This window comes from Danio rerio, chromosome 18 (assembly GCF_052040795.2).
Source record: "Danio rerio strain M-AB ecotype USA chromosome 18, GRCz13ab, whole genome shotgun sequence".
NCBI classification, from domain to species: domain Eukaryota; kingdom Metazoa; phylum Chordata; class Actinopteri; order Cypriniformes; family Danionidae; genus Danio; species Danio rerio.
In genome coordinates, this window is record NC_141038.1 from 26,592,185 (window position 1) to 26,619,510 (window position 27,326).

At 35.1% G+C, this 27,326-nt stretch overlaps 1 protein-coding gene across 2 annotated transcripts in view; it reads right to left on the bottom strand.

The window, feature by feature from the left end:
• Positions 1 to 20,394, bottom strand: part of st8sia2 (ST8 alpha-N-acetyl-neuraminide alpha-2,8-sialyltransferase 2) — a 32,577-nt gene extending 12,183 nt beyond the window's left edge. The window contains exons 1-5 of one of the 2 annotated variants that reach the window (XR_015514319.1): positions 19,676 to 20,394; positions 16,269 to 16,325; positions 14,884 to 15,036; positions 14,499 to 14,756; positions 5,829 to 6,122 (exon numbers count right to left, since the gene is read on the bottom strand). Coding sequence is in view for 1 of the 2 variants with exons in the window: in NM_153662.1 (NP_705948.1) it covers positions 5,829 to 6,122; positions 14,499 to 14,756; positions 14,884 to 15,036; positions 16,269 to 16,325; positions 19,676 to 19,773 (860 nt within the window). In the remaining variant the exon portion in view is untranslated. 2 annotated transcript variants of the gene reach the window in all.
• Positions 20,395 to 27,326: the final 6,932 nt, after the last annotated feature.

Here is a 27,326-nt window from a genome sequence, read left to right on the forward strand (position 1 = left end):
GTAAAGTTGAGCTTTAAAAATAATTTGATGCTTAATAAAAATGTATTACTAGTATCACTGTTAAAAACACTTTCAAAATAGTATATATAGCTCAAAAACAATAGTATACAAAATATCTTTAAATTAGCATTTTTACATATTTTGCGATTCATGTTTTTATTTTTCCACATTTTTTTTGTTTTTGAATTGCACTATGGGACATTGATCTTTCTACCAACAACTTTTAAACTTGAAAGGTTTGAAAAAAAAAAATACTTTACACTATTCAAAATGTTCATAAAAGTGATATATTGTCTGGATTAGTTTTGTGCTGTATATTAAAATACAAAAATCTTGCATTAAACTACCGGTAATTTTCGATTATTTTACAGACTTATTTCTATATTTCTAATCCATTGTATTTCTTGAAACTACTAAAATGTCAATAAAAATCACTTTGTCGACTTTTGATGTTGAAAATCTCCACAGTTTAACACAGCAGAGATAAACTTCCCATAATGCAATTCACAACCGTAAATAAACGGAAAACACTTTGGAAACTGTTAATAAAAAAAAATTAAGTGCATAATTAACTATTTTGCAAAAACAAAAACTATAATAAGAAGAGAATAAATAATAATAATAAAAGCAATGACAAAAAGGAGCTAACATCAAAAACATAATCAGAAAACTCAACTGGTGGAAAAGTTTACCCAAAAATGGCCTACTCACCATCAAGTGGTTCTAACCCAAACACAAAAGATATTCTGAAGAATGGAACAAATTAATTGCTGAGATCTAAAGTAGGGGGAGAAATACTATAGAAGTCAACAGCTACCAGTATCCAACATTCTTCAAAATATCATCTTTGGTGTTCAACATGGGAATAAAGCTAAAGCAGGTAATGGAGAGTGTGTATGATGACAGCATATTGATTTTGGGGTGGACTGTCCCTTTAAATGTCAACAGACAGTTGTAAGTCAGAGTAATGTAGGCTTTTAACTTATAACTTATATCCAATCTCTGTGTAGATTGATCTTGAGGATAGTGCGGGACTATTCCACACTTTTAGATCAACATCAGAAGAAAAGTCATTCCTTTGATTTCCATCTACATCTCTGAACCATCAGAAATCTATGTTGATAAGCTTAGTGTTCTAGCAGAGTAAGCCTTAGATAATAATCCCAATTGGAATCTTAATGAAATGCATTAATGTGGTAATAATTTGTACATTAATTAATAAACAACACTTAGTTTTTAAAGAGTTTATAGGTGGAACAAATCTCTCAGGTTCCCACCAAAAGTGCCTGAAGCACCTGAGGGCCAAAACACAACCTCTGTATTGTTTTGAGATCAATGGTTCAGAAAATTCAGTTTAGCTGCCCCACAATTTAAAATACAAAAAATATTAAAATACTAAACAGTTATTTTAAATTGAATGAATAAATAAATAAATAATAATACTGTACTTAGATTAAATAACTAAAGCTTAAAAAAAGACCTTTCTAAAATCGGATTATCTGATTTAGATTATTTGATCTAATAGCAATTTCTTTTAGACAACCAATACTTGCTCTGAGTATATCTGAAATGCAAGCATAAATTTACTTGTAAAAAGCTTAAAAACTGCTCCATATTTATTTGCTCATGTGGTGCCAAAAATTCGACACAGACTCATTGGAAATGCATGCTTCAGCCTAGATTTTTGTGCAACTGCAAAAACAGGGGCAAATTATTTTGCTAATTAATATTTATTTTCATGCAGTTCTTTGCACAGCAGGTCAGTTTGCTTGGTAGCTCATTTTTTTACAGTTATACTTGAAGAGATAAAAGCACTGTAAAATAAAGATAAGCACTTGGTTGCAGAGCTTTTCTCTTATGTTTGCTTTTGAAAACACTATTGGTTGAGATTAGATGTTTTGCTAGGTGATCTGTATGACAAGCTCCACCTTCTCATGGTTGTGTCCAGGAAGGACATGAATCTGAAATGTACAACAGATTGTACACCAAGTAACATTTCAGATTTGCAAAAAATGAAAACAGCCCCTTCTAAATGTTTTTTTTTTTATCTGAAATGTATCCGGAACAATGTATTGTATTCTTTGTATATTTAATTTTCCTCCAGTGTTTTTTTTTTTTTTAAACACAAAAGATACTTTGAAAACTGTTAGAAATTAGTAACCACTGATACTAGAAAACCTAATACTATGGAAATTCTTGGACCATAGTACCATAAAGAAAAATTGAATACTATGAAAGTCAATGGTTAAACGTTTCCAACACTTTTCAAAATGTTCTCTTGCGTTCAACAGAAGAAAAAACTTTAACGAGATTGTGATTAGTGAGGGTAAATTAAAAGGTCTGAACTATCCCTTTAAAGTTACCAATACAAGTTTCATTTACCAATACAAGTTGAAAAAGCTTTATGCAGCCACTAAAATTGGAATACTGAATGTAGAATAAAAAAAAAAAACATTAAGACAGACTTGATTTATTTTTTTGGATGTACTACTCTTAAATATACGCTAGTTCTTTTTATCATCCTTTATCAACAACTTCACCATACTGTAATAGCATTTTCTCTTCAGTACACCCTCAGCCACTAAACCTCCTCTCTTACTTGACCTCTAATCTCATCTCGGCAGCTCATATTACTCAGATGGATCCAAGAAAAACCATCCTCGTGCTGGTGCATTGTAAGAATGACGGCTCCAGACACTCAGCTCAGAGGGAGGCCTGAATGGCCGTCTTGAAATATTCAGAGGTCAATAGAAGAGCCAAAAGGTTGTGCTATTTAAAGAATCCCGAACACAATTTAACCCAGAGGGTCTTCTATTCTGCTAACAATCCAACAAAAGGCTTCTGTATGAATACAGATATGGGTTGTTGACATGAGGTTGCATTTTCCCTGCCACACATGACAAGAATGAACATAAAATTACTTTTTTAGTTAAATGTCAAAACTGTCATATGATGTGACTGTCTCAAAAATAGGTTAAATAAATTATTTATCATATAAATAACTCATATAAAATAAAAAGAAAATTGTATAATCGTTAAATTAATACTTTATTTTGCAAGTGGCTATTTTTAGCAAATGGCAATCATGTCCTCTGATGTGAGAATATTCTTTTTTTTAACTTTTTTTTTATAAAAATCGGGCAATTCCACTGAAAACTTTAATTAGTTGAAAGACTCCATTCAAGATTCATGCGTCTAAATTCTCCGGTTTAGGCCCATATTTGTGCTACATTTGTGTTATTGTACTACAAATGAGTTACATTTTTGTCTAAATTAGTCACATATTTTAGTTTTTTGAACTACTAAATTTTGCTGTCAAAAAATATCAATCATAATTGCATATGAAATATATACCACTATATAAAGAATAGTGTACAACAATGTAGATTAAAAAAAAAAAAAAAAATTCGCTCTCTCACCTTATTATTAAAGGTACAGTAGGTGATCTGCCAAAATGCTATCTGTTAGCATATCTTTGAAAACACAGTCCCTGCCTTTTAAAGCCACACCTCTTAAAATCACGAACGTGCATATTAAAAGATCATTCACCAGTTAGAAAACTTTATACTACAATTCTTAACTAAAAACTATTATATTTAGTACGTTTTCAGTTGTGTAGCAAGCAAAACTCGTCATAATGTGCAATATTTCATGCATGCAAGGATCGCTGATCTCACCCTCTCATGCACTTTGTCCTGAAGCAACTACTATCTGCTTAGCAGTTAGCCGGAAGCGTGCAGGAAATTCACTTAGTTTTAAGCCATACTTGCTTGCTATTTCCAACCAAATATTTAAAGTAGAATGGTAAACAACTCTCTCAAAGGTGGATCTGCATGAACAGGGTGCGCAGATGTACAAATCTACATTTGTTCACAGTAGGGTTGGGCGATGCTGACCAATTTGGCATTGTATGATGTCTAATGTCAAACATCACAATGGACGATGGCATCGTTGTCGTAGGTACAGGTGAATTATTTATGAATAATTCATTTATAATTAATTAACTATTTGCAGTCTACCATTTTAACTATCAGACCCGCATTTTCTTTGTTTTACCCATAAGAAAATCATAAATAAATAAAGATAAATTACACAAAATTACGGCTTATCAATCACATTTTCCGCGGGACTCTGGCTTGAACAGGCAAAGTGATCTGTGTCGTTATAATGTGTGGGCAGACTTAGTTAGTAAAAAATTGCACAACCAACAGCAACCAACCAACAGTATCTGAGATTTTTGCTAAATTTACTAAGTGCAAGCGTGAAAGCAAGAGATTGAAGCAGTGTACCGACGCTGTAACATGTTGCCTGTAAGATTCAAAAGACCGAAGAGTCGTTAGAGATAAGATTAATTAAATATCACGTTTAACAACTATAGTGAGACATGATCTAGCGGTACATCCTTGATAAACTGTCTGACATGCACTGCATTATGTATTTGTGCTCAAGTCACCAGCTAACTGCTGGAGCCCAGACACGCACGTATGCTGCAGCAAATGACAAAGAGTGTTTGTGTGTGTGGTCACGTGACGTGCATTTTGAGTGGTATAGTGTGGAAGGAGGCCTTTTAAGAAATGCTAGATGAAACATCAGCGTAGAATGGAGATTGTCATTTTAAACTAAAACATGTTCATGTAAACAGGGCCTAAGGGTGTATTTTTTGTAAGTGGTTAATGCAGCGACAGGGCGAAGGATCGCGATGCCGGCTCATCATCGTGATGTCTATTGGCCATTGGCGATAGATGATGGCATAGTCTATCGACCCAACCCTAGTTGGCAGACAGTTTGGGCTACTTATAAGAATTATGGGAATTATTGGCCCAACAAATTTTAATTGGACAAATATTTTTTGTCTTATGCCTAAGCCCAAATATAAAAAGACAAATAAATACATTTATATCATTTACTTTAATCATTACTATTGGAATGTGAACCAGCACAACAAAAAAAGTTTCTGAAGAGAATCACTTACTGCACCTTTAAAGTGTTTTTCATAATTTTTGCCATCACAGCATAGAATGTATTTAAGGATGCTTTCACACTTGTTTCAATTGCCTGGACTGAACCCAGGTTCAATTGTCCCCCCTTGCCACCTTCTTGGCTGGTTTATGTTCACACAGCCTTTTTTCACAACCCCGGTAAGCTTGCATCATCAAGCTGCTGTTTTGTGTACAGCTGTTGCTAGGTGATGGCCACAAAAGCAAAGTGGCAAAATAGTGAAAATTATATACAGCAGTTATATCTTATATCAGTTATGCTGCAAAAAAAAAAAAAATTAGACCATTAAGAACATCACGTGATGTCCGAAGAAGTCGTTTTTAGTGGATACATGCAGACATTATCACTGTTTACTCTGGATCAATCCCGCTAGTCACCAAGGTAGGTGATACACAGGTGATGCACGAACCGTACCCCACACCACTTCTTTCAGGTGAACTCTAGCTATACTAGCTAAATGTCTGACATTAAACGAACCTGGGTGCGGACCAAAAGCACTAGTGTAAAAGCACCCTGAGGTACAGTTAAAAAGAAAAAAAAAAAAAAAAAGTTAGTGCCCCCTTATATATTTTTTCAAACTTTAGACAGCATAAATGTATCTATTTTTTCTTTAAAAATGGTGTTTTACAAAAAGCTTTTTTCACAGTCTATTTGTCAACTACCCATGTATAGATGTCAGTGTGCACCTTGATCCATTTACAAGCACAGCTCCATGCTGTGGGCCAGGACGTGAATGCATTGATGCCTGAACTATAAATAGCGAGAGGCTAGCTTCACCTGCTTGAGCGAGGACATGGGTATTGAGTATTCTTAAATGCATGTGCACGTACCCTCTGACAGCATGGAGCAGACGCAGAGAGGGGAAGGCGGTGCGGACGTTCACCGTATGCAGGAGAATGAGACGAATGGCCCACTCCACTCGCTCCTCTCCTCCTTTAGCCATAAAGGCAGGAATCCACAACACACTCCCACTAAGGCTTTGCAGCCGCTGGACGAAACGCTGCACCCACTCCTCGCTGTTCAGGTCCTGAAAGGCACGCTGCACCACTGAGGGGTTCATAGTCACCAGGCTGGTGCGCAGGCCCACGTCAGCAGCATACTCCTCCACCGGAGCCAAGTTACACCTTGGAAAAAAGAACACACATAATTATTAGCAGAACTCCAGACTAATAAGTGACCCTAAACCACAAAAGCAGTTGTAAGTGTCAGGTTTTTGAAATAGAGGATTTATACATCGCCTGAAAGCTGAATAAACAACTACTATTTAAAAAGCTGAAATCTGAGGGTTCATAGAAAATCTAAATGCTGAGGTAGAAAAAAAAAAAAAAAAAAAAAACGCTGAATGCAGCACTTAGGATGCACTAATTACATAATAAATTGATTTACATTTACTAAATATATATTATAGACAATGAGCTTCACGCAATATTCTAAGATTATTAATGTTGACCCATACAATGCCACAAATATCTCCACGCAACTTAAGACTGGTTTGTGTTCCAGGATCACATTTATGAAACCAGTGGCATCAATGCAACAAAGGTCTACTGATGGTGGCATCAACCCCTGATTCAATATGCTGCGTATGTAGTAATAATAATAATAATAATGATTTTATAAAATTTGTCACATTTAATAAAGTACTGTAGCTTGAGTTGACCTGTGAGAGTGGCAGGAGTGCGAGTTGGGATTCATATGTATACCAGTCAACAATTTAGAAAAGGAAAGGTTTGTTATTGTTTTAAAAGAAGAAAAATCTGCTCACCAAGGCAGCATTTATTTAGATGAAAATACAGTAAAAATGGTTACATTTTGAAATATTATTACAATTGTAAAGTTCATACTGAATGTAGTTTAAAATTTAATTTAGTCCTGTGATTCAAAGCTTAATTTTTATCACCATTCCGCTAGTTTTAAGTCTCACATGATTTTATATACAGTGGGGTAAATAAGTATTCAATGTGTCATCATTTTTCTCAGAAAACATTTCTAAATGTTCTGTTGACCTAAGATTTTCCAGATGTTGTTTATTTATTTGTTATAATGCCATGTCAGCAGCATTGTCTACATTCATGGCAAAACCTATATTAATATTCAATATATAACATACAATCATATCAGTTTCATAACAAGCATTCATTGTACAAAACAACAACAACATACAAATGGCAACAACACTGGAAAAAGTCATATATAATCTTTTAGTTTGATCAATGACCACCAGATCTTGATATAAAACCGAAGAAACGCATGTATTAAAAGAAAGCAAATCTAATTAATGTACAAATAAATTTGTGTAATAAAATGAAATGACACAGGTAAAAAGTATTAAACCCATGAAGGGAGGTGTAAAAAGACAGTAAAAGCCCAGACAGCAGGGGGGTGTTGACTATTTGACTAAGTTTAGGGTGATGGCAGCTTAAAGATGACTCTCATATGAGAATGAAGTCACATGAACTGCTCCAGTGTGATTTCTGAATTAAACAGTGTGTAAAAATGTTGATGGTTCTGTGGCTTTTGTCTATCCAAACTCATCTTAATTTTGTATTTTCTATTGTATTTAAGTCAGGTGATTGGCTGGGTTTCTACAGCTTGGTTTTCTTTTTCTGAAAGAATTTAAGAGTTTCCTTGGCTGTGTTTTGGATCACAGTCTTGCTAAATTGTCCGCCCTAGTTTCATCTTTATCATCCCTTTATCGTAATGTAGATATTGGACTGAAGCAGCTAATATTTATTTACAATGATGAAGGACAGAGGGTTGCTGAATAACTGTGGAGAGATTTCAGCTGCTGTCTGGGCTTTCACTGTCTTTCTACACCTCCCTTTCTTCATGTGTTTAATATTTTTTCCCTGTGCCATTTCATTTTCATTCATTCATTCATTTTCTTGTGGGCTTAGTCCCTTTATTAATCCAGGGTTGCCACAGCGGAATGAACCGCCAACTTACCCAGCAAGTTTTTAAGCAGCGGATCCCCTTCCAGCCGCAACCCATCTCTGTAAAACATCCACACACACATTTATAAACTACGGACAATTTAGCCCACCCAATTCACCTGTACCGCATGTCTTTGGACTATGGGGGAAGCCGGAGCACCCAGAGGAAACCCACGCGAAGGCAGGGAGAACATGCAAACTCCACACAGAAACGCCAACTGAGCTGAGGTTCGAACCAGCGACCCAGCGACTTTCTTGCTGTGAGGCGACAGCACTACCTAATGCGCCACTGCCTCGCCACACTTCATTTTCATTCATTCATTCATTTTCTTGTCGGCTTAGTCTCTTTATTAATCCGGGGTCACCACAGCGGAATGAACCACCAACTTATCCAGCAAGGTTTTTTTACGCAGCGGATGCCCTTCCAGCCGCAACCCATCTCTGGGAAACATCCACACACAATCACACTCACACTCATACACTACGGTCAATTTAGCCTACCCAATTCACCTGTACTGCAGGTCTGTAAGGGAAAACCGGAGCACCCGGAGAAAACCCACGCGAAGGCAGGGAGAACATGCAAACTCCACACAGAAACGCCAACTGAGCCGAGGTTCGAACCAGCGACCTTCTTGCTGTGAGGCGACAGCACTACCTACTGCACCACTTTTCATGTATGGGTTTCTTTGGCTGCTATCAATAACTGGTGATAATTTCAAGCCAACGGCACTATTAGAAGTAGGCTTTCTGAGAAAAATGAAGTGACCAGTACTTGTTTCCCCTACTGTATATTCATTATCTATATTCACTATCTATTGAACATAAAAAAATTAAGTTATACCTGAAAAAAAAACAACTGTGATGATTCAGCTCATTTTAAATTAGTTGGAACAAGCAGAAAATGTTTTTCGAGTGCATTACGATCAGTTATTATCAGTAGAAAAATCACTAGGATTTTTTCAATTATTAGTGCTGAATTATTTTTGTCTTTCTTCATATTATCATGGAAACTTTGATACATTTTGCTGTTAGTATTTTTGGATAAAAGCTTGCATTTGATTTTTTTCTTTTTTTACATCACTAATACATTTATTTAAAATAAAAATGAAAAATGTGCCATCTTTTCAGACAAGTTTATACTTTTCTGACAACACAATACCAATGTCTGATATAAATATTTGCTGGAATAACCCAGATGTTTCATTATTCTGACCGACTGTCATTTTCTGGGAAAGCCATCTTGCCTCCTATTTGGTTGGATTTGTTTGTGCTTATAATGTCTAAGCAAAGGAAAAGTAATATGCTTAACACATTTCCCTCAGTGGAGTACTACAGTAGATGGTCTGCACTCAAAATGTAAAGAAATTTGTAAAACAAACAAAAAATAAACAAATAAAACAAATAAAAAAAGAACTAATGAAGAGAAGCATAACAAAAAGGAAAAATCTAAACATTTAAATAGTTTTAAACAATATTTTACATATTCATAATATAATTTTTTTTCACAAAAGAAATTGAGTCTTCACAATTTAAAAAACATGTCATTTAGAAAAATGCTGTCATTTAGCAATGGGACTCTCACATGTGAATGATCAAATCTGATGCTTCCTGGCCAGCTGATTTGAGCATTAAAAAGTAAAAAGTTTTTATCAAATATGACATCTAAAGAGCAGAAACATAAGCATGAGCAAGTGACCTTCACTCCAGGCTAAGTTTGTATAAAAAAAAACCAAGTAATTTATCCTAGTATAAAAAACAGCATTAATAACAGCCTGCATTAACTTCAGACACGCACAATTCTCCGGCAGACTAAGCAAGCAGCTTTTTAAAGCTCATCCCATCATTTAAGACACTAAATAAATCCATAAAACACACAAAGGTGACTTTAAAGCAAACACTGAGCAGGGCACTGGCATTATCATCTTGCCACAATACCTGAAAAAACCTTTCAACATTGGCACCATGCCGCCTGCCGAGGCTTAGCTGTCACGGTCACACTCCCACACAGTCTTGTCCTTGCCTGGCCAAACAGCCATGCCAACCACACAGAAATAATTGAACTTCATCCATTACTTAATCTGTGATGTTTTATATGTCCCTGAACTATGGCAGAAAGACATTACTCAAAACTGTCAGTAAAATTTACCAATGCACATGATGATGTTTTGTTTTCGTGATGCTTTGATATGGCTATAGATTTATTATGTCACTATACTTAGCCACTGTCTTCACAAAGTTAAATCTAGGGTTGTAAAATAATTATTTTTAAGTCATCATCAGCTAGAATGCTGAGTTGACCCAGAAAACAACACTCACCTATGATATCAACCCATCATCATACTCCACCAAGTTTGCTCTAATGCTTTTTGTGTCCAAAAATGATTTAAGTTTTCTCTCTCTTTTTTTTTTTTTTGGTACCTTTTGAACAGGTTTGCATTGTTTCACAGTTCAAATTTCAAACAGTTTATTTGATTTCCAAGATCTGAGGTAAACCATCTGCTGCTGCTTTCAGTAGTATAGCAATAAATGTCATGTAAAATTGCATTCAAACTCACATTATTAGCATTTAACACGGAATAAAGCACATGAGGTGTACCTGAGGCGATCATTGTCAGTTTTTCCAGTTGTTCACTTGTGAGAAATAGATACCATTTCTAATATATCAGATTGAGGCATTTGTTAGGACAAAAACACCTTTTAATGTGGAAAATATCCCTACTATTGCATGCCGTTGCTTTTATTTAGAACACAACTTAAGTTAGCCTTTAGGCTCGAGACACATAGATTGGTCAATCTGGCAACCTGCACTTGCTTGTTTTGATCCAGGAAGGCAATACCTATTTCAACTACTGGGCATCAAACTTACATACTGCACCTTTAATAACAGAATAGTCATTTTTGGGAGAACTAAAACATTAATGTAACTGTCAAGAAATAATTGCTTTACACCTGCATGGTTACAGTAGTAGATCATGTAGTATAGTGTTGTTTTACCCCTCAACTAAACCATAGGCTCTCCACTTCATCACAATAGTAACCCTACACATTTCAGAAACCTCAATAAAGCTTAAAATTACATACATCTTTATGGTAATATTTCTCATTTTAGTACTACACAAAGCCAGAAATCTGCTTTTACTTATGCCGAGTTTAGACTGCATGATTTTAGCCCCGATATTGACTCACCAACAGGTTTTGAAAAAAATCGCAGACAAATGCCTAAAATCACAGGCTAATCGGTGCTCATTCACACGAGTAACAATATTCACAATGTGAACTATTAAAGACGAGTGTCAAGATGAGTCACCAATGCCTGTGAGATATTTGGCATGTTAAATATCTGGAGCTTTAAGCGATTCAAATCATGCCGTGTGAAATGAGTTTTGACTGAAAATAACATCGCCAAATTCCTACAGCCAATGAGAGAGCAGCATCCACTAATGTGGGTACCTGCAGGCCAGCGGGAGAAGTTAAAAGCGCTCATTTTCGGTTTATTTAGACCCAAGAAATGGAGGAAAAACTAGTGTGAATTTGGCAGGAGTACCTGTATCTGTTAGACGTATCATCGGAGCAATAAAACAACCGGGTCAAAATAGAAAGTTGAGGAGAAATTGCTAATTCCCTTTAAAGCCAGGTGAGCAAATATGTAAAGGTTCTACCCTATCAAAGGCTTCTTTCTCATTTTGAAGTTAATAAAAAAAGATATACTATATGTTTTTGGTTGTGAAATGTAGTTTGGATGATATTGTCGCTGATTCTTCCTATTGTAAAGCCATGCAATGTGAAACTCCTTGTTGCGGATCCATCTTGCAGTGTAAACACAGCACCAACTAAACGTTACTCCAGATTATCATGCAGTGTCAAAGCATCTGTGACACGATTACTTTGAATATCATGCAGTCTGAACTCGGCATTAGTGTTCATTCACCTAAATTGAATAAAACACATGAAAGTTGTTTCTATTAATAAGCTTTTTAAAGATCTGAATTAACACATTTCATTAAACTAATTTCAATGTTTGAACTTGGAACAGTGTACCATGTACGTTTACAAACAGCTATGAATGTATTTTACCTCTTGGCGGCCCTAAAGTCAATGTCCTAAAAGCGCAGATGGGCTGACGAGTATTCATTTGGGATTGAGCATCTCTCAGTATTAAGTTACTCTAAGTATCAGATGAAGCGCACTGCTGTAAAGGCTTTTTATAAAGCAAGCAGTTTTCGGCTGTATAGGCTGAACATTTTACAGGCAAGTGAACTTTAGTCACTTTCAGAAGACAGCCTAATTACGTTTCCAGGGCTATGGCTTAGAATGACTTATACAAATGTCATATTTGCTCAGCTGGTCCCTAATTGCAGTATGTATCGCCCTTCAGTTCTGAAAGCCTTTAGACATTGTGAGTCAAGCTTGGAAGAAGTACTGACAGGCATTTCAAAAGTGCATTGTGTCGCATAGGGATCGCAAGCTGCTTGAAATACAGCCAGCATTTCTTTATAGTGAATGTAGAGAATGTGAATAACGGGTTGCAATGATACAAACAGCATGAACAATTAAGAGGAAAAAAAAAGATTTCAAACAACTTCAATAAACTGGCAACAGCGCTGCAAAAATCTTGCAAACACGTTATTTTTGATGATTTTGCTGGCTGTTTTAGATGGGGGAAAATTCTGTTTAACCCAAGTTTAAGGTAAGAAATAAAGTTGCAAATTATAAATGACACTGTTTGCTGATATTGAGGATTTAATGCTATGCTGTAAATGTCTTATGAAGTGAAATGATCAATCTGCAAAACAAAGTTAGGTTGTTTAATTTGAGACAACAGAACTTTATTTCACTCATAAATTGATGTGTTATGTATTCCCCAAAAGCTTACTGAAACACTGACCCTTGATAAAATGCTGCAAAACCACAAATTTATTTAACCCATGTAATATTATATTTCTTAAACAGCAGTTCAAGCTGCACCTTAACACATTTTTGTTCAAAACTATAATTGTTATGAACTGTTGTAAAAATCTGTTCATGAAAATGTCAATGCAGATTTCAAGCAAACTTTGTCAAATGTGAATGAAACCCATGGTCTACACAAATATGCTGATAACACACACATTTGCTTACTGAAATAACCCATTGCTCAGTTTGCATACCAAGCATTAACTCAACAATGCAAGTAAACCAAGACTGGTTTAAACCATAACTAGCATTTAATTTGTTACAACAGCTGTCATGTTCATTAAACCATTAAAGACTAAATAAAAGTATTTCAGAAAAAAGCAGGAAACTTGCGTCATTTATTACCCTCTCAAGACTTTTGACTGTACTACTTCTACTGCTGCTGCATGAGATGAGAGCACATTTTCACCATTCTTTGGGTCAAAAAAGCATCTGTGGCTGCATTATATTTTCTCCTCTCTTACTGCAAAATGTTTGCTCTTTCTGGATGCACTTAAAGCCACAGTAAGGAAGTGGTCCTCCTGTCGCACATCACACATGCACACTTTAGGAAACCAACAGAAAGCATGTTAATGCATGTACATGATGATGACTAAAATCAAATTATCACTTTATTCTTAAGCTATTTATTTTATACCTGTCCAAAATACAAAATGCATTTACATGACCATGTGCAGTCACCTTAATAAGAATGTGCATTTTAATGCAGTGTTTAATGATTTTTTTTTTTTATTTTATTTACCATGGCTCATTAAGATTATGTGGAACTTTGATTCAGAATGTGCACATACTGGTGGAGGCTATATTAACACATGCAAGTTTTAAATACTCCCGCAGACCCCCCATCAGGAGGTTGTTTTTGTGTTTTTTCCTTGTTTATTTTAATATATTTGACTGTTATTTAGAATGCATGGCTTTAAAGTTTCCATGCCAACATGCCAAATTTATAGCGCAACATAACGTACCCCCAATGATTTATGCTTTTTCCATTTTTTGCAAATTTTGACAAATGTAATATTTATAATACAAAATATCTGATATTCTGAATCTCAAATGTGTAGAAAAACAGCTTAACAATCATATTATTTGATCTACAATGGGTGATGGGCACCACCAATTAGTGGAATGATTAGAGCTGCTTGATTTTAATTTAATTAGATCGACGTCTCACAAAATAGATGAAAGTACGTTTCTATTCAACTGGAGGAAGAGCAGAGTAAATTTGACCTAATCAGTGTGTGTCTGATGTGAATAAAGCACATTATCTGATTGTTGAAAAATAGTTATTATTGCTATTTCCAACGGCATGCATTTTGCAAACCAGAAATTTTACATTTTACATCGCACCTACAATATGTGCATTTAAATGTTAGAAACCTAAATTGATAAATTGTGATTTATGACCAGCACTGTGTACCTTCTCTGGCTCAGTGCCAGCCATCTCAGGAAAGCAGATTTTAATTTAGCAGCTGATTACAAGATTGCACTAAATGTTTTAATCACACTAGTGTGATTGTAAGTTTTAGGGACGAGCCAAGACTGATCACACCATTACAAACGGTAAAACAAAGAACAAATGTTTTATTAAAATGAAAGAAAACAAGAGATGTTTACCTAATAACAAAGTCGTGCGAGTCAATCTCTCTGCCGCAGCTGCTGTTCAGTAGTATGCCAGAGTTCCCTACGATGGCACACTTTCTGTAATGCTGATTCTTCATGGGCGACACAGTTGGTAAAAGGTGGTACAGATTCTCTGAGATGTTTGTGGTGCTCTGACGGTCAAATATATAATGAATTACATCACCAGGTTTAAAGGTGCTCTTCAGAATTGAGATGTCCCTCTCAGCATCCAGGAATTTCAAAATGTTTTTCCTAAAGAAGAAAAATCATAACACACATTATAGATGTCAGAGAAAAAAAACTAGAGCATAAACAGGGAGACATCTTTTATACTCTTCAGAAATGCCATACTGTGCATTTGAATAAATTTAAGCCATACCTGATGAGGTTAGACAAGGTTCTGTTGAAAGTCCATTCAGATGAGGATGAATTGCTGGTTTTGCGCTTTATGTCAGACGGTGAAGCTAGAGAGGAGACTTTGCTCTTTCTATATGTGACTAGAGAAGTAGGGGCAGCATTCAGATCTGAACTTCTGAAGAAAAGAAAGAAATACCAGTGTGTTCATATGCACTTAATGTACAGCACATCACTGTTAGAGATGTAGGCCTGAATACAAATCTGGAAATGTTCTGAAAAAAAGAATCTACTCAAAATATTGGCTGTTATGTTTTGGCTGCTACCACGGACATTTTATTAAATATAAAATATAAACCTAAAGGAATATATGCTAATTTACATAATATAACTTCATTAACATTAAAAGGTTACCCAGAGTTTGTGCTTTTTGCATATGAGTAACATGTTTGTAACATGTTTCGCCTGGGGAAAAACGTTATATTTTTTTAAATATTTTTTTTACGAAGCCAATATTATTAGCGCTCTAAAGATTTTTTTTTCCACTATAGAACAAAGAACTGATGCCCAATTATTGGCTAATTAAACTAGCATGCCTATTAACCTGATTAAGCCATAAAATTGCACTTTAAGCTGAGCACAATTTTGCAAAATAACTAGTAAAATATTATTTATGGTCACCATGTAACTTCTCTCCATTAAATAGCATTTGGATTTTTTTTTAAACAACTAAATTCACAATAGGATTAATAACTTAGCCTTCAACTGTGTTTATTTTGGCTACTTTCAGGTAAAGAGAAAATATTTATTATTTGCATATTTTTAATATATTTTTAGAATAAAAAAATAATATAACATTCATTAAAACCTATGATAAACAAATGCATTCATTAAAATTAAAGACATGTTTAAAAACAAGAAAAAAACAACAAAAAAATGCAAGTTTACTTTATTTTCTTTTTTTTAGGAACATTTTATTTTTGCACACTGTGTAGTCTAAAAGATAAACACTTTAACTAATGGAGCATTCATTTAATGTATGTGTTAACATGAACAAAGAACGAACAGTACATTTATTGTAGTCTCTATTCATCTTTGATAAAGTTAGTTAATGGAAATGACGTTCATTGTTAGCTTGTGTGAACTCAGAGCATTCACTAATGTTAACAAACAACAACTTTTGATTCGTATAATGCGTTAGTAAATGTTAAACTATGATTATCAAATACTGTACAGGATTGTTCATTCTTAATTCATGTTAGAAAAACATTAACTAACATTATCTATTGGACACATTTTTTCAACTTCTACAGCCCAAACTCAAACACTTAGAAAACAGCTGTAGACATCAGTGACATTTTTCAGTACCATCACAAATGTATCACAAATGTTTTAAATTCAAATACAAACCTGTTGGACTGAAGGGCGACACTTTTTAAGTGGAATTTCCGTGAATCCTCAATGTTCCTATGAGCAGAAGGCATAAAATATTCATCATCATTATCCAGTAATATGACCATTAATAATACTCTGAATTCACATCAGTGAGCAGATAATTGAAGTAGCGGCAATTAGACCACAGACAGGAAAAAAAAAAAGCTATGAAATTGAATTATTATGATTATAATGTTTATTTAGGATTTCAGTGTGAGCCATTCCCCTTCTAAACACACTGCTTTGATAGTACATATCCAAGGTCATGCCAAGCATGCTTTATTAATCATTTCATGTATTCATTACTGCAATTACAGTATCACAGCCATTACTGTCAGAAAAATTAAGAACTGAGATTTGTTACCTTACAACTATCAAAGGATGTTCTTGAAATTGTCTGAAGTGATCACATACATTTCATAAAAATATTCTGATTGTTGTGAATGCACTTTAAAGTACTCAAAGAAACAATAAAAGTATTAGAGGTCGTGTAAGAACTTAGTTCACCTATAAATGTTGAATTCCACAACATGTCTCCCTGCCATAGATGTCAATGGTGACTATTATCTGCACAAATACCAGGCCTTTTCAAAATATCTTTGGTGTTCAACAGAAGAAAGAAAATTATCAGACTTTAAACAAGTAGAGGGTGAATAAATGATGACAATTTTCATTCTGGAATTAGGTGAATTGTCATCCAACGTGTAGGTGATTTTTTTTTCAGCAGAACATTACAGAAGATTAGCTGAAACCATGGTCACTGGTGTTTCTCATAATGCAATTCAAAATAATGTAAATAATGTGAGTCAAAAAATAATCAACGCCCAACTAATTGGCTGTATTAATTTATTTTTCCTTTATAAAAACTTGCTTTCTAATGTGGCCTACTTGTATCATGTCAATCATCTTCACAAAACTATTTGGATGGCCCAAAGTGTAAGTTAATTAAGATTTTCGTTTTTTTTTTTTTTTTTTTTTTTTTATAAAAGAGCTGTTCTTTTAAAACCTGCATGAGTCAACTCAACTCAACACCTATCAGCAAAGATAAAAGATAGCGGATACCCTGCCATTCATACGGCTTCAACCTGTTGGGTGCCTCTTCAAAGCAGTTAGGACAGGTTGGCAGTGTCTCCTTGAGCAAACCAGTCCAGTTTTTTTCCCCTACAACTCACTGCAATGTTTTCCATCTCTCTCCCAAAGTCATGGCTACGTGCATTATTAAGCAGACAGAGCACAGATCTGTTAAAATTCTGGGGAGCAGCTTCAAATGCAGATTTAATGGTGGTGTTGCTTCAAAGCGCTTGTAAAATGCACTGAGATACACCTCTTAGATCTTTTGTTTGATATTGCAATTTGCAAGATAATTCCATAAATTATAAGCCTCGCCAATAACTTAAGCAAAAATTAGATCACATGCGTCATGTAATGCCTTCTGACAGCTAGTAAATGAGGTGTGAAATCCCCAAATTGGGATTTTACAATTGCATTTAGTCTCTGGGATATTTTGGGTTAGCAAACATGAGGGAGGGAAATATTCCCTTTCCATGGTTAATGGATAAAAAGTAATCAGTGCAGCGGAAACGCACAATATCGCAGTACAGAGCAAACAAGCCAAATATTTTGCATTAAACATCAAATGTGCCAGCTCTAAGTGTGATCCGTTTAAAAAATTAACACTATATGCACATCTTGGCAAGTAAACACTTCTGTTTGAGTGCTGTTTTTTTCACACAATTATCCTTGATTAATCCATCTAAGGACAAATATTCTTCTCACTCAAGGGCTTTTAAAGTGTATGTCTCTAGATTTGTAATTATGTAAGCCTGAGGATTTCTGCTACAGGGTTCAGTTGTAGCTGAGGAAAGGCAAACTGCTCATTTTTTGTCTCCAGGCTGTAGCTTTAAAGTCGCAAATCAAACAGTAATCCCCTAGCTGCCATAAACCACAGATCAGACCGTCTTTTCACTTGCCGTGAATGGGTGCAAACGGTACACGCTCAAGAGTAGAACAAAACCACAGACCAACAGCCATCCTTCACGGAGCACCAGGGTCAGCTGCATTTATCCCATGCCTCTCATACGAGGTTTCACACTCAGCAAAAGTCTGAAGGACTCATTTTGGAGATCAGCCAAGAATAAATAACCAGAGACTGTATACGCATAAACAATATTCAGCAAAACTGGTTCCAACATGTATTATTGCTCTACTGGTAACTTCACCAGAATGAACAAAAGGCTTAATGGCTGTAAAGCAACACATTAAATTATTACAGCCTTCAAAACAAAGGTTCTTCTCTGGCATTGATGACTCCATTGAGGGTCATTAGCATCAACAGAATATTTCCATTGCACAAAAAGACTGTTTATAGTGAAAAATTATTTTGGGAGCTCAAAATTGTCCATCTGGGACTGCTCTTAAAAACTCTTTTTTTTGGAAGCTTTATTTTTAAGAATGGAAGAACTGTCTACAACATCAGACTGATGTTATATTAAGCCCTTGAGGTTTTCCCTCCAACTGAAGAACCTACTGGCTGTGGCTTTGCAAACAATAGTCCTCCTCAGGACAGCACATTGTCTCCTCCTTTGACTTAGACAACGTTAAACTCTGTTTGATGAAAGGCCATGCCAAATCCTGTTGGAAAACACAATTTAAGATGTTCCAAATGGTTATTATCTGTTTCGAGATGGTCATTATCTAGTCCAAGGTGGTTATTAGGTTAGCTTAAAGTGGTAAATAGTCTCAGACTAGCAACAAATCAGTTCATTTGGGTGGTCAAGCTGGAATTTGGAATATAGGCAGACTGAACAGCTTCTTTAACCTAACCAGACCCTTATAAAATGAAGTGGTTAAATGCAAATAAATCCAAAAAATTAGAGTTCTGCTTTTAACCATAGGACAATAGTTTAACAATGGTATTTGGAGTAAAACTGTGGTTATAAAAAGGGTAATAAAATATGCCTGGTTTGAAAAAAAGATGGTCATTGCACTTTTACTTTAAGAAAAGCATGGATTGTGAAATGTTTGTAAGGGGCAAAAATAATGAAAACGCAGTTCCAGTTTAAGATTATTTCCCGACATAAAAAACCACAAAATAAACAGGCAAATAAAACACACAGCTCTGTGCTGTTTTCGGATACATTCGTTATTTTCATACAAGCTCGTGTATTATGCAGCCTGTCTGGTCCTTAATGGACTGTCCATTGTTTGGGCTTCTACAAAGTCTCTCCAGAGAGAATCAAGGCAAATAGGACAAGAGTCTTAAACAGAAACATCACATAAACATATAAAGACTCATTTTATATACACTGAAACAGGAGATAAAAACAAAATAACAGTCCATATTGATCTCTATTGTTTACTGTAGCTTAATCGAATTTACTTACGCGATTTCTTCCTCCACTTCCGATATATCAGCTATAATCACAAATATAACCAGCGCTGTCCCGATTCCAAACATCAGTATTCGGAATTCAAAAGACATGACTTGACCGATGCGCGATTCTACAAATGCGTTGAACTATAAAGCGCAATAGAAATGTGTTCTCCTCTTTCACGCTGGTTCCTAACGCAGGGCAACACATGTAATGCTCCTCCGGCTCCTCGACAAAGCTGGACCATGTCCGTGCAGGTTAACGAACAGTTGTCTGCATTATTATCGCGTCTGTCCGCTTCTTCCACCTTCACCAAAGTAGTAGAGAGGTGAGACAAACGTGCACGTCCTTTCTTCTCTTCTACTCCTCCTGCCGCTACTACATAGATTGCAAGCCAGGCAGTTCCCTTGAAACTTTGCCTGCAAGGTGCATAAACTCATAGCCTATATGAAAAGCAAACTGCGTTATTGGTATACACAGACACAAGGCGTGGGTTTGAAATTGAAGATGTGGGCTATCCTCTCTCCGCCTTGGTCTCTTTGTTGCTGTTTGACAAAGACGCACACGTTTGGTTTTTTACGGTTGAGGACTTTCTATTGTTTTAACACTGAAGCATAATGTTTGAAATGAAACCTAACATTATTTTTCTTCAAACATGTAATCCCAAATCCAGGTGCGAGCGATGCGACAGAGTTACAGCGACAAGTCATTTGTCTGTCCGAAATGAACCCGAAACAGCTGCACGACGCGACATAATCAATCACAAATCGCAGCCAATCACAACAGGGCACTCTGTTGGCCCGCTCTCTCACAGTGCATACAATGTCAAACATCCTTGTAATTTTCTTAGGACTTTGAACAGAAAACTTCTTCTTGTAACTTTATCTGTTTGTCATAGTATTTAACACTCTATCACAACCTAGCCTATATCATGCTCACGTCATTTGCTTTAATTAACCATGAAATCAATATTGACAATTCTTGTTTTTATGAGACATCAGTATTTATTATGAATTATTATCTGTCTGCCTGCCTGCTTGTCTATCTATCTATCTATCTATCTATCTATCTATCTATCTATCTATCTATCTATCTATCTATCTATCTATCTATCTATCTATCTATCTATCTGTCTGTCTGTCTGTCTGTCTGTCTGTCTGTCTGTCTGTCTGTCTGTCTGTCTGTCTGTCTGTCTGTCTGTCTGTCTGTCTGTCTGTCTGACTGTCTGTCTGTCTGTCTATCTATCTATCTATCTATCTATCTATCTATCTATCTATCTATCTATCTATCTATCTATCTATCTATCTATCGTTCCCAGTATGGAAACCTTATATAGAAATAAAATATCTTATTTGTTTCAATGTGAACGTTTTGCTATCCTGTTATTTTTTTAATCCAGTCATTTGAACTTTATATTGGTCACAGGGGTTTATCTCACTGATCAATAAAAAGCAGCTTTAATTGCAAAGTACCCTCTGTGACAAATGCTACATATTGAAAACAGACATTTTAACCAGCAATTTCTTTCAAAATGTAGTAAGTGTAACTGCACCTTAACCATTTTTTTACAGCTAAAATAAATGAAATGAACTAAGAACATAGAGCTTCAAAATGAAGAATGCATAGAAAGTAAAAATACAAAGAACAGTATGTTGGTACAGTCCTACGCATCACAGTTATGGCCACAGCTGGTTAGAAAACTAATTTAATTGCTGGAGGTCAAAATGTCAGTGCTAATAGGGTTTTGCTTACATTTTGAGGACATTTGGTCATTTGACTCCCATTACAAATGCACAGACTCAGACAAAAGCACCTGCTGCTTTAGCTGACAGCCCTTTCATCTCTGATTTTTTCATCTGTGATAAGTTTTTTGTCAGCTGGATATTTCAGTGATCTACAACCGTAATGCAATTAGGCAGCATAATTATTTTAAGGCTGGTTATCATCATCTCTTTTCAGTTTTAGACTTCTATGTTATGAGAGGTATTCAAATTTTCTGTCTTTTTTAGGTACACACAGCAGATGTAAGTGGAGAAAAAATATATATACTTACAAAGAATATGCATGACAGTTTTCACTGTCTGCAGGCTCAAGAAAACACTGGAACAATCCTGCCACATCATTTCTAAACCCACAAATGAAGAAGCTTCTCACCCTGTGAAAGCTGTACTGCTTAAATCACAGTTTTCTGTCAGGTCCAACACCCTCACTGCTTACGAAAATATGCTACTTGTGCAGACAAATGTAAGTTTGTGTTAGGAAATACCGATATAAACAGTAAAGTGGGACACTGTGATTTGATTCCATGTATTATATTTTTATGATTCAAATGTGCATCATACATCAGTGTCTCTAGCATATTTTGAAGGAACTGTAATATATATCTATATGGCCTACTTTACCTGAATTTAGCCTGCTGATTGATAGATTTAGACAGACAGACAGACAGACAGACTATAGATGGATGGACAGACTACAGATAGATTAATAGACAGACATAAGGTTGGATAGATAGATAGATAGATAGATAGATAGATAGATAGATAGATAGATAGATAGATAGACAGACAGACAGACAGACAGACAGACAGACAGACGGACGGACGGATGGACGGATGGACGGACGGACGGACGGATAGAAGGATGGAAGGACAGACAGACAGACAGACAGATAGATAGATAGATAGATAGATAGATAGATAGATAGATAGATAGATAGATAGACAGACAGACAGACAGACAGACAGATAGATAGATAGATAGATAGATAGATAGATAGATAGATAGATAGATAGATAGATAGATAGATAGATAGATAGACAGACAGACAGGCAAAATAGAGAAATATAGAGATATAGGTAGACAAAATTGATATAGATAGACACAGACAGACATAGATATAGGCAGGCAGGCAGGCAGGCAGGCAGGCAGGCAGGCAGACAGACAGACAGACAGACAGACAGACAGACAGACAGACAGACAGACAGACAGACAGACAGACAGATAGATAGATAGATAGATAGATAGATAGATAGATAGATAGATAGATAGATAGATAGATAGATAGATAGATAGATAGATAGATAGATAGATAGGCAAAAATAGAGAGATATAGATATATAGGCAGACAAAATAGATAGATATAGATAGACAGACATGCAAGCAGACAGATAGATAGATGTAATATATTTAGATGGACAGACACAGACAGTCAGATAGACAGACAGACTATAGATAGATTAATTGATTGATTAACAAATATATAAATTAGACAGACAGGCAAGACAGTCAGATAGATAGACAGACAGAATAGATATAGATAGACAGACTCATATGGATGAAAGGTCGGACGGACAGACAGACGAGCAGACAGACAGACAGCTAGATGGATGGATGGAAGGACAGGCAGACAGACAGGCGGGCGGGTAGATAGATACAGTAGATATATAGATTTGAATACTGGCAAGTGGCAAATCAAAGGAAAAAAGAACAGCAAAAACAATCACAGAGAGTTTTGTGTGCCCCACAGTGAATTTTTGGAGAAAAACAGCATGAATCTAACTGGAATCATCCTGATACATGTGAGTGAGTGTGTGTGCTGCCAGTGTTGGCCTAGAAATGGTGATGTCCATGGAGAAATAGTAAGGGAAGGAAAAAGGGGGTCATCATTCTGCCATATTTTTCATTTGTCCTCATAATTGCTTTATAGTGAGCCTGCACGCATGATGGGTGGTAAAAGCTCCTTGATTAACATTTAGTTTAGTTTATGAGTGGATTTAACACCTGCCATCACTTAGTGAAAGTGCTGGTGAAGAGCAAGAAGTCAAAGTGTTATTTAACAGGTCATACGTCAAATGCCGTTGAACCATCTTAAAAGGTAACTTTTTCAAATTGTTTGCAGGTCTTTTTTCATCTCGGCGACTTGGACCAGACTGCTGAGGCTGTCAGAGAGTCTGCAAATAAATGAGCAACATTTCATGTCAGTGAGTCACAGTGCTTCTTGAATGCATTGAGCCAATATAATTCATCTGCTGCAACATTAAGGTGGAAAATAGTAGTGACCATATTTCCATCAGCTCAGTGTGCCACTGCGCCGGACAAAGCTTAGCTCCGCATGTGCAATGTGTATATCTAGTTATCCAATGGAAAATGACCATGCTCCATATCCAATCTGCTTCTAAGGATTTCATGAAGGCAAGTAATGGGTTTTTGTAATGCTTTTAAATAATCTCCTTCTGCCTCCAACTGCTCAATCCTCAGCCACGGGGGAAGAAAAATACTTTTGCAATTTAATTTTGTATGTAAGATGCCATTTTGAAACAATCCAAGGAATAAGTGAACAATGCTTTGATGGAAATCTGACACTTTTCCCATTTTCTGCACACAAATTATTATTTTTTTTTCTATAATAATCTCATCAGAATTTCTGCATCATTTTGACTGAACAAAAGCAAGTGCAGAAATGCTGTTATATACATATACTATAATGATTATAGAAAAATAGCATCTGACAACACATCCTTTGAAATGCTGACATGCAGGTCAAACTAGGCTTTAGTATACATTTTACAATTACAACATTTTCTAATAAATGGCAAGATTTAAAGTAAGAATCGCAAGAGATAAAGTCAGAATTGTGAGATAAATAGTTTATTTTATTAACAACAATAACTGAAATGGTATTCTGTAGGTAAACAAATCTGAAATATAAAAATCTGAGCTAAAAACTTCTCCTGCTAGGGGGGAGAATTTTAATTTCAAGATAAAAGGTTAAAAGATTCTGGCTGCAAACTGGGTGCAGATGCAAGCTGAGCTGCATGCATTGCTTTTAATGCTCATGCCTAACCCTGCCCTTAAACCTACTCCTCACAGTGACATCACTAGCTCCATTGAGTGCATTGTGTCTGACATTGCATGTCAATTACCTAATTGTTTTGCTGTAGTGTATTCAGAATTGTGAGACAGCCTGGACTCACAACTGCAAAAATAAAAACACAATTTAGAGAAAAATGCAAATTGTAGACAAAACTCTGAAAAAAGTTTTCAAACATCACACAGTAAACTAGGAATTGTGAGATTTAAACTTGGAAAATCTAGAAAAAGATGACCCTGGAAAAAGAATTGATATTGTGTACGACTTCCATGAGCTTGGAGGACTGCATCCATACATCTCTGCAATGACTCAAATACCTTATTAATAAAATCATCTGGAAAGGCAAAGAAAGCATTCTTACAGGACTCCCAGAGATCATCAAGGTTCTTTGAATTCGTCTTCAATGACTTCTTCTTCATTGTACCCCAGACATGCTCAATAATGTTCATATCTAGTGACTGGGCTGGGCAATCCTGGAGCACCTTGACCTTCTTTGCTTTTATGAACTTTGATGTGGAAGCTTAAGTACAGTATGAGAAGGACTGTGATCCAAATGTAATGGGTAGCACAAATCCATTACTGTAATTGGGTTTCTCAGAATCACACTTTCGCACATTTGTGAAATGATCTTATAAATAAACAAATTTAGTACAATTTCTGCTCAAAATTTTATAAACGAGGCCCCAGATAGTTTATTCATTTCTCTCAGCTTACCAAAAGGGCAGCATAAATGTCTTGATACCTCAGGCTGTTGATGTTGCCATCCACTCTGCAGATCTCTCGCATACCCCTATACTGAATTTAACCCCAAACCATGATTTTTTCTTCACCAAACTTGACTGATTTCTTTTTGAATCTTAGGTCCATACGGGTTTCAATAGATCTTCTGCAGTATTTGTGATGATTGGGATGCAGTTCAACAGATGATTCATCAGAAAAATCTACCTTCAGCCACTTTTCCAAATGATCAAGGAGAAGTTAAGTTATTATTTGTTGGTCTGACAACTGGGATTGACGACAAGACTTTTGTCAGGTAGTATATAGGTCATAATGATCAATTTTTCTTTTATGCCTAAAAATCATTAGAATATTAAGTAAATATCATCTGCCATGAAGATATTTAGTAAATTTAATACAACTCAATTTCTGTTTTGTATTTTTATATTTCTACCAAATATGTTCCAATTCCAACAAAACAACAATATTTTTAGATATATCTAAAATATATAAATCTCAATCAGATATGTAATTCAATTTTAAAACGTTGACACGTATGACTGGTTTTGCAGTCTAGACCCACAAATAGGCAGAACTAGCACACATAAAGTTGTATATAATAAATTTTAGTATCCTGTGGCAAAACATTGAATTAAGCACCCTTTGTAAAGCTGCATTGAAATAATAAGTATTGTCAAAAGCGCTATACAAATAAACTTGAATTAAATTGAATTAACACTGAATTCCAAAGCAGACAGCCATTGTAAAGAAAATGCTTTATATGATTTAAATCTTTCAGACAGTGTGATCCTATTATGGGATCATGAATTATGCAGGATGTACATTAGACTCCACCCTTTAATAATAAATAGAGCATGTTTTTATAATAAAGCAGCAGGTTTTCTAAACAGGTAAAGTCAAAATTATTAGCCTTCCTGTTAAATTGAATTTTTTTTCAAAATATTTCCCAAGCGCAGTTTAACGTAGAGAATGTTTTTTTCAACACATTTTTTAATATAAAAAAAACAATCATTTTAATAATTAATTAAAAGCTTATAAATAATTACTTTTGTATTTGCCCAGTATATCATATTTTAGTTCTCTGGTTACTTGGCAAGATACTAGCATTTAGCTGACCTAACAACAAGGTTAGTTAGTAAAGTCATTGAAAAAAAGTAATTTGCTTTGTACAGGGGCAGATTAAGTGATTTTGGGGCTCTAAGCAATTCCTAAAATTTTTTTTATATCACTCAATTTTCTTTTCGACATTTTAAATTATTGCAATCTCTACATTTTAAATGATTAGTTTTCTTAAAATTAATGTACAACTAAAAAAGTATATTTTTTATTGCTGGACTGCTTCATGATGAATATTTTTATTATGTAATATTATTATTGGTATGTAACATCACATTATTATAATAATATTATATTTGATTGTATATTAAATACTATTTCATTACATAAAAATTGTATTTGTGACTCTCTCACCAGACAAAATATGGTAAAAAAAGATTTCATGTATAGTTAGGTATAATTTATACCTCAGATATTTATTTAATGATTTATTTTTATTATATTATTTAAGTGGGCACTTACTTCACTTATTGGTTAAATCCAGCCCTGGTTTTGTAGCTGATCAAAAAAAAAAATTCTTAAGGGGGCTAATAGTCACTTAAACAGAATAAATAAAAAATTTAAATGGCTTTTACTCCAGCCAAACTAAATGAACACGACTTTTCCCAGAAGAAAAACAAATATTATTTTCTTCCTCTATTAAACATGATAAAATTTAAAGCAGGGCTAAAAACCTCTTTTAAGGTCTAAGTTATAAAATTAGCATATCTTTGTTTTTCATCTTTGAGAGGTCATTGAAACAAAACACAGCAAAACCTGACAGGTCATTATTGCAGTGGATATGTTTTTTGCCCTCCTGGTCTTTGTTTCAGTCAAGTCATTGAAATCGATTAAATAATGTCAAACAAAGTAAGACATAATTTTGAAGATATATATAGCTAGTCCAGATTTTAGTTTACTTCTGCTAGCTCTGTTTAAGAAAAAAAAATCCTTCAG